This window comes from Pyxicephalus adspersus, chromosome 1 (assembly GCF_032062135.1).
Source record: "Pyxicephalus adspersus chromosome 1, UCB_Pads_2.0, whole genome shotgun sequence".
Lineage (NCBI taxonomy): Eukaryota > Metazoa > Chordata > Amphibia > Anura > Pyxicephalidae > Pyxicephalus > Pyxicephalus adspersus.
This window is the reverse complement of record NC_092858.1, coordinates 79,049,742-79,058,034: the sequence shown is the minus strand read 5'-3', so window position 1 is coordinate 79,058,034 and position 8,293 is coordinate 79,049,742. Positions and strand designations below refer to the sequence as shown.

At 36.7% G+C, this 8,293-nt stretch overlaps 1 protein-coding gene across 1 annotated transcript in view; it reads left to right on the top strand.

The window, feature by feature from the left end:
• Positions 1–8,293, top strand: part of ATP2A3 (ATPase sarcoplasmic/endoplasmic reticulum Ca2+ transporting 3) — a 91,600-nt gene that overhangs the window by 79,186 nt on the left and 4,121 nt on the right. Inside the window, exons 15-21 of the mRNA XM_072405240.1 lie at positions 207–427; positions 1,174–1,376; positions 2,035–2,120; positions 3,303–3,436; positions 4,033–4,054; positions 5,328–5,445; positions 7,330–7,405. Of these exons, the coding sequence (XP_072261341.1) occupies positions 207–427; positions 1,174–1,376; positions 2,035–2,120; positions 3,303–3,436; positions 4,033–4,054; positions 5,328–5,445; positions 7,330–7,405 (860 nt within the window). The remainder of the gene's footprint in view (positions 1–206; positions 428–1,173; positions 1,377–2,034; positions 2,121–3,302; positions 3,437–4,032; positions 4,055–5,327; positions 5,446–7,329; positions 7,406–8,293) is intronic.

The following is an 8,293-nucleotide window of genomic DNA, read 5'->3' as shown; positions in this document are numbered from 1 at the left end:
AAGATACCACGACCTAATCTTCAAGAGCAATACATAGTCAACAAGTATCAGTAGTCAACATAACAGAATATAACCTGAACCAGTCATAGGGTTATTAAGTGTTTTCCACCCTGATGTATATATTAGGCTCTAGTTAAATGTTAATTGACTGGAAAAATATAACTTGGATTCTTTTTTATTTTATTTTTTTTTATTTTTTGGCTTAGACTGGTGATGGAGTAAATGATGCCCCAGCCCTGAAGAAGGCTGAGATTGGTATTGCCATGGGTTCTGGTACTGCTGTAGCAAAATCCGCTGCAGAGATGGTTCTCTCAGATGACAACTTCTCCACCATCGTGTCTGCTGTGGAAGAAGGCAGAGCAATTTATAATAACATGAAACAGTTTATTCGCTACCTAATCTCCTCCAATGTTGGGGAAGTAGTCTGGTAAGATAGCTCCACTACTATGATAAATGCTAAGCTCATCAAATCAGCATTTTGTATTATTAAAAAAAAAAAAAAAACACATTTTATAGCATGGTCTAAAAATGCATACAATTTTACCACTCTTTACCAGATTGGGACAAAAAAGCATGTCTGCAGATATAACTGGTTTACTGGAAAGGTCATCCTAGTCCAAATTTCTTGACTGGTATATAAGCATCTACAAATTTCTTTAAAAATATAAAAACATTTTAATAGCAAAGAAGTCTTTTGTTTAGATATGCTGCCTTTATGTATCCCAGTTACAGTAAAAAGATAAAAAGAAAAAAATTAAACAAAATAAAGAATGATGATTTTATTAAAACAATTATTAACAATTAAAACAATTATTCTTATTAAAAAAACACAACTGATAAAACATGCCAGTACCTCTCACAAATTACTAATAACTAAAAGGAAAATCATAAGTCTCTAGTCCTTTCTTTTTCTAAAGCATTGCTGTGGGGTACCTCGGGAGCACCTAAAATGTAATATGCAGATTCCAATTTAAAAAATGTAATGCTGGTATCTCCTTTGGTCCAACTCTTTGAAAGAGTAAAGACTCTCATTGACACTTGTTGATGTGTAGCCCTGCTTTAAAAGGTTGGTTTACTTTGTGGGAATATTACTTTTATTAGATTTGTATTAGGACTGAATATATGTGTATATGTTCCTATTTTAATTCGCTGCTTGCTCTTTTTCCTTTTTAGTATCTTTCTGACTGCTATCCTTGGCCTGCCAGAAGCCCTAATTCCCGTCCAGTTGCTCTGGGTTAATCTTGTAACAGATGGACTACCTGCCACTGCACTGGGATTTAACCCACCTGACCTAGACATAATGGATAAGCAGCCCCGTAATCCAAGAGAACCACTAATCAGTGGGTGGCTTTTCTTTAGATACCTAGCAATTGGAGGTACTTATTTTTTATTTATTCTGTTATGCAATACAGGTTTAGAAAGAGAGAAAGTTACTGCCCCAAAATACCAGTTTAATGAAACCAATGCTGTGTTGTCTGGCATCTTTCCTTGTCAGATCAAGTTTGCTGTGTTAAAAGATCATATTAGGTTTACACTTGGAATAGTACTCCTAATGACATTGAAAACTGATTCTTTTATGCATAACAAACCTGACAACTATAGCTGTCGGCACACATTTTCACATTCCTTATGACACTCGGAGTCCCCACACATTGTTCTCTACTTCTGGGTTGTGAACAATAGTTACATCCTCTGCTCACTTCCTACAGTTCATTGCCTAATGCCATCATGCCTGTGGGATAAATAGGTTTTAGTAAAAATTGGCTTTAGCTGTCAGACTTGATGAAGCATTGTCTGGTGCAAAACATACATAGACAAAAGTCATCCTGGATTTAGAATCAACATTGGTCCTCTAAAGAAATGTATTTTCTGCAAAGTAAACTTGACCTACACTCTCCAATACATACAGTTTATGGTCTTAGCTTATTCGTTTAATCTACATAGAAGTTCTAAAGTTTGAAAATGTGTTCTAACTTATGTAGAAAGTGCATCACTATTCATTTTTACATGTATTCTATTTACTTTTCATTCCAGTTTATGTAGGACTGGCCACCGTGGGGGCTGCCACATGGTGGTTCCTTTATGATGAAGACGGACCACAGGTGACATTTTACCAGCTGGTAAGTCAAAAGTATTTTGTATGAGAATATTAAAAATAACTAAACTTCAAAACAAAATTTTACTATATCCCAGGTTACCAGCCTGTATGTGGTGGTTGTATTTTTTTCAGTGTTAACAGAAAATACCCTGTCCTAGAAGCATAAGACTGTTCCTTTTGTGTATACTAAAGTTTCTAAGTCTGTGCTAATTTGAGTTATATCTGCCGGCTGCTTTTTTTTCCATTGGTGCATGCATTTTTTTTTTTTTTTTTTTTGTGATCAGAACATTCAACAACAGCGAAGTTGAAGTGGACAGATGCTAGTAATGGCACCCACTGTTACCTTGGCATGAATAGGACTATGACTTGGGAATATCATTGACCAGTTACACTTCCTCCAACTTGGATTGCAAGAAATAAACTTGCCAGTTGTAAAAAAATAAACTTGCCGATTTTATGGCAAACCTTTTTTTTTTCCATCACCCTGCAGCAATAAAAATTCAATGATCTTGTCACTCCTGCAGCTCCCTAAGCCACCATCTCACTGCTGACTTTTCTGGTTCCACCGCAATCCTCTTAAGGCATTGGGCAGCCACTGATATTCTAACTTTTTCGTGTGCAGACGAATCATTGTCTCCGGCTTCTAGGTAATTCTCAGTAATGCTGAGAATAGAGCTGGTCTGTAAGGCACAAAAATCCTCCATTATTATTAAAGAGTATTTATTTAGCACCAGCATATTATTCAGTGCTTTACAAAGTCCAAGTCATATCACTACCTGTCCTTCAAAGGGGCTCGCAATCTAATGTCCCTACCATAATCTTATGTTATATGTCATTAACACAGTTTATGGCCAGTTTTGCGGGAAATCTAATTAACCTAAATGCATGTTTTTGGAATGTGGGAGGAAACCCACACAGACACAATCAGAACCTGCAAACCTAATGTAGACAGTGTCCTGGCGGAAATTCGAACCTGGGACATAGTGCTGCAAAGGCCAGAGTGCTAACCCCTGAGCCACCGTGCTGCCCATAAGTATGAGAAACATTTCTTTTTGTTTATGACAAAAAAAGACTATTCAAGTCTCTTTTAATTTACCTATACTTTTCGGTGACCTTTTAATGAGAGCGTTGGCTAAAAAAAATCCATATTAAAGCAGAATTAAACTCACTAATATTTTGGTACTATTCCTACTATTCCTTATAGAGACACTTCATGAAGTGTACCCCTGAGAATCCATTGTTTGAAGGAATTGACTGTGAAGTGTTTGAATCTCGCTATCCAACTACCATGGCCCTCTCTGTGCTGGTAACCATTGAGATGTGTAATGCCCTCAACAGGTAAATCATCATCATTAATTCAAACTGTTGATGGATAATATTTGAAAATATAGCCACTATGATTATTATATAGTTATAGGAATATTATAATTTGTAATGTCTTTTATATTCGATTTTGGGTTGTATTTGTGGCCTGGCACTGTTTAAGGAATTTTTATCTGGTTACAGAGCTGTACTTGGTGGGCATAAATATTCTGATTCCTCTGGATCTACATACTACAGATAGTCAATAATCAAAAAATGGTAGTACTTACATTAACAATCATAATACATATCTTACTATGTGTGACTAAAGATTGGCCTCATTAGGCTTGTTTGATAAAAAATAAAAATGCCCAATAAAAATATTCAGTGGTTTTTGTGGAAAAAAAGCAGTTGCTCACTACAGCCTTTTTATTAGCACCTTTTTATGGATTAAGTGGACAAACCATCATAACAATTTCCAGCTTTTCGAGCATTCAATAAACTTTGTTAAAAGCTGTTAAAAATAAAACATTCTTTTTTGTGGGTAATGAAACGCATTTAGGAGACCGGGGGGGAGGGGTAGTTCAGTGAGATAATTTAATGCCAAGTTGAAATTGTCATTTATACTGCAGCATATCCAAACTGCTAAATAAGGCAAGGGGGTTACAGCATTTAACATGCCATAAGCAGAGAGGAAGGGGGGTGAAACTTTATTTTTTTTTTTTAATAGACTTTTCAGCTCCCTCTCTGCCCTAATGCTGGTGTATAGAGAATTGCAAGATGCTAAAGAAAATTTGAGAACTTAACATTAATAGCAGTTAAACAATGCATTTAGGGCCAAACCTCAGTATGAGGGTGTTTTATTTATCCAGTCATTTCCCTCCATAAACACAATCCGTTATTCATTATATTTGGTTTTAAATATGAAGCAGTCATCAGAAATCCAAGCATTTATTACCTAGGACATCATAGCTCCCAGCTTTGGGATCTTCTTAAAAGTTTTCCTAGAGCCTCAAAAGTCTAAATGTAGGTACACACGTGCAATAATTGTCGTTAGAAAATGAACGACTAAAGATTATGCACGATTATTTTGAACGATCATATTGATACAATTCTGTACATGATGTAAGGATACGATCGTTCAAATAAACTCCAATAATGTACACACGCTAGAGTCGATCATTTGAACGATGCAGGAACTGACATGTAAAGGAGAAAGTGTACTGCAGAACCATCCACGACCACTGAAAGACCGTACACACCGTACAATAGATTGCGAACGTCGCCCAATCAGATCCGCCGGGACGGTCGTTTGTTTCCAGCGACAATCCTCTTTCATCCGGCGTCTGGCCTGATTTTTGTTAATGATTATCGGACGATCGGTCGTTAGTCGATCGTTTACAACGATAATTATTGCACGTGTGTACGCAGCTTTAGTCTCATTTTAGAGCTTCCAGGAGACAATCCTGCTAAACACTATTGTGCCTAATTCACAAATATGGCCCAGAACAAGTAGTCAAAATCTCATTTATACAGGTCTACCTGCAAAAATAAACGTCATTTATTGCTAAGTATTACTATTCTGGGCTTTTGGCACATTATTTTTTGCAATATGTATTGCATATAGGCCTATCTGTATCCAGACTGGGAAGAAAAAGTACAGGTAATTAAGTTTATTAAACCAACCAAAGATCAAGGGTTATGTGCAATGTACAATACCCAAAGCAACCTTCTAGTGCAGAAAATTCAAGTCATCCTTGCTCTTTACATCGCATTACCTAATACACTTGGCATAACTAGTAATGCAATAGTAATGAAGGTTAAAATGCAATAAAGCAATAGTACTGCTCTTAGCTTGTGTCTCTCTATTAAATAATCCTACTCATTCCCAAACATTCTATTTTAAAAAATGTTTTGCAATTAACAGCTTATTTTCCAAGTAACTCCTCTAAACTGGTCACAGTGGATTGTAGTCATGAAGATTTCATTGCCTGTTATCTTGCTTGATGAGGGTCTCAAGTATCTATCACGACATCACCTGGATGGTAAGTCTTTCTTTTGGTATTTCACAACAAATGTGTATATGTTGTCCATTTATTCACAGAATGCATGGTTCATTGATGCAGTGATGAAGATTCATGCTTTTTGAATGCCATTGGTCCTACAAGTAAAATTACTGCCTTCTGTCTATCAAATATTTTATTGCTTCCTTCAAGCGGAACTTTCACCAAAAAGAAAATAAAACTCAATGCGATAATCACCGATATAATGCGGTGATATAATGCGGTGATTTTACCAAAAAGACTTTCTGCCTTTTGTAGATGCTTATCCTTATATTCCCATTTCTTCAGCACATCAGGGACAACTTGGCTTTGCACTTGGAATCATGCAACACTATTCCGTGGATCTGCCTTTTGGCATCTTTTCTGCTCATCAGACAAACAAGGTGCAGGTCCCAGTAAAGGACATACTGTGCTCCTGTGGCATTCGTAGATGACCCACCTATAGTCAATGTGTTGACTATCCAGATGTTACAGAAATGATGTGTGTGGGTGTAGTCCTGGACACGGCCCAAACCAGAGTATTGCTTTCACAAGAAAAACTTTGGACACTTTGTATTATATACATACTCTACAGTCCCAGAGCTATCTCTCCTGTTTTGCATTATGTCTTAGGTCTAATTATACCAGTTCAAATTTTCCCAGTTTCACCACAAATCTCAGCAACAAAACATTCTATTTTCATGGAACAAGTCAGTCTGATCTATGAATTGTCTACCACTGAGGACCAGGCTGTTCCTGGCTTTGCAGACAGGGATACAGCTCTTTCTTTTGTCCCATCTAGAGGTTCCTCACAATTGATGCTGTCGGAAGTCCTGCACGGAGCTTATCTCCTGATCAGTATCCTGTAACTTTGAGCGATTTGGACATCTCTGCAACACTAGACACCTCTCAGGGATATCCAGTTTAGATTAATTCAGACAATGCTACAGCAATGGCATACATAAATGTTGAAAGAAATCAGAGGTCTTCCCTCAGCAAAAGGGATACATCAATTCCTGTCCTCTTCAAAATGTCATGCTTCAACCTTGGGCCTGATTTATTAAAGCTCCAAGACTGGAGATAATAGACTATCATGGGAGAATCTGGGTTATCCAGCAAACCTGAAATGGATCTGGTCCAGGATTGAAAACATTTGCGAACTAATAGTCACTGTTTTTAGGAAATTAATTTTAGGTTTGCTGGATCACCCCAGTTCACCTATGATAGTTTTTATTATCTCCAGTCTTGGAGAACTTTATTATCTGACCTCTTGTCTGCCATGTACAGTATAAGTACTAAACAAATGACAGACTTCTTCAGCCAGCAGTCCTCAGGCCAAGTTCTCAAAGTACTATCTCCTGAAATTTTTAGCCTCGTCTAAAACCAGCTCTGGGCCACGTGGTAGCTCTTTTACCTGAAAATTCCTTTGTTTTTCTGTTACTTTCTTGGGGAATGTAAGATGATTGCTCGTGTTGGGCTTCTTTTGGAAGAATAAAGAAACAGAACTGGATTTATGTTTGAGATAAAAATGTATGGCAAAGTTACTGTCATATGTATTTGGTAAAGTAAATTACACTGTCTTTTCATTTACTTACCACCATGTCAGGAGATTTAACATAAAAACTGCTAGAACATTTTCAAATACAATGATGATGCTATGGTGCAATGCAGAATATATTTATTTATAATGTTTCTTGGTAGAACAGGTTAAGACACTGTCTGTCCCTGGTTGATAGGGGTTTCTCCACAGTGCACAGCATTAGTGTTCTTTTCTATTCATTTATGAGTTATCCTAAATGTTTTACTATTGGTTTCACTAGTGAGTGAAAATGTAAGAAGTGCTAAGCAGTAGCCATTGGTGTCTTATTTGTGATTTTATTTCCCCAGGTATACTGAAAACTGTTGAACAGTCCTGGAATGGCACTGCTCAGACGAAAACCTCCAGGAGTCAAGATCAGACTGGGTAATTACCTATTTATTTATTTTGTTTAGGATCATGACATGCAGTTCACACCCCACTTTTTATGTTTTCTTTAATTTACATTATTTATGTGATTTACAAATGCCAAGGTGTAGATGGTGCGGTTGCATTTCACAGCTAGTGGGATTACTGACTGATTTTACTCCATGCTTAAAATAAAAAATGTATCACTTCTACCTGCACTGTGCATTCATATATTTGTGACATTAAAGGTTGTGTGGAGATTAAGCAGTGTGACAGTAGCACAAACACAGGTGATCTGTACTTAAAAGAAGTGTGTTTTCATATAAACATTGAAGACATTACCCAGTATAAAAAAATGTTATGTTAATGTTCTGCCATTAACTATGGTGATGAAAGGCAATGGTTATATTGTAATTCTTCCTCTGCCAACCTTGTCATAATTGTGTACAATATGCTGTAAAGCTATTCAGTATTACACTGCTCTATACTTTCCATTGCTTCTGTAGCAAGAATGATTTGGAAATATTTGGTCCTCTAAGGCTGTAGCCATATATATGTTCTTTGTGAAATGTTGGTATCCTAAAATGGCATTGGATGGTAGCACAGCCCATAAATAGACTGGCAGCAAGCTGTACATAATTGTGACAGGAACATTTGCACAGTGACATCTTGCTGTTACCACAGTTTCCTGGGAGACATCTGAGGTAAACACTACACACTCCACACAAAGCCAGCAAGTCAAATTGCTATTTAGCTCACATTTCTAACATTATTTGGCAACCTACCAGATATTTTCAGTAAAAAGTTAAGAAAACTGAGCATTCTGTGGGCTCCTATTCAAAATGTTTTAACATATACTTCTATGGCAATTAGTTTATTTATTCTTGGCATATAGATAATGAATTT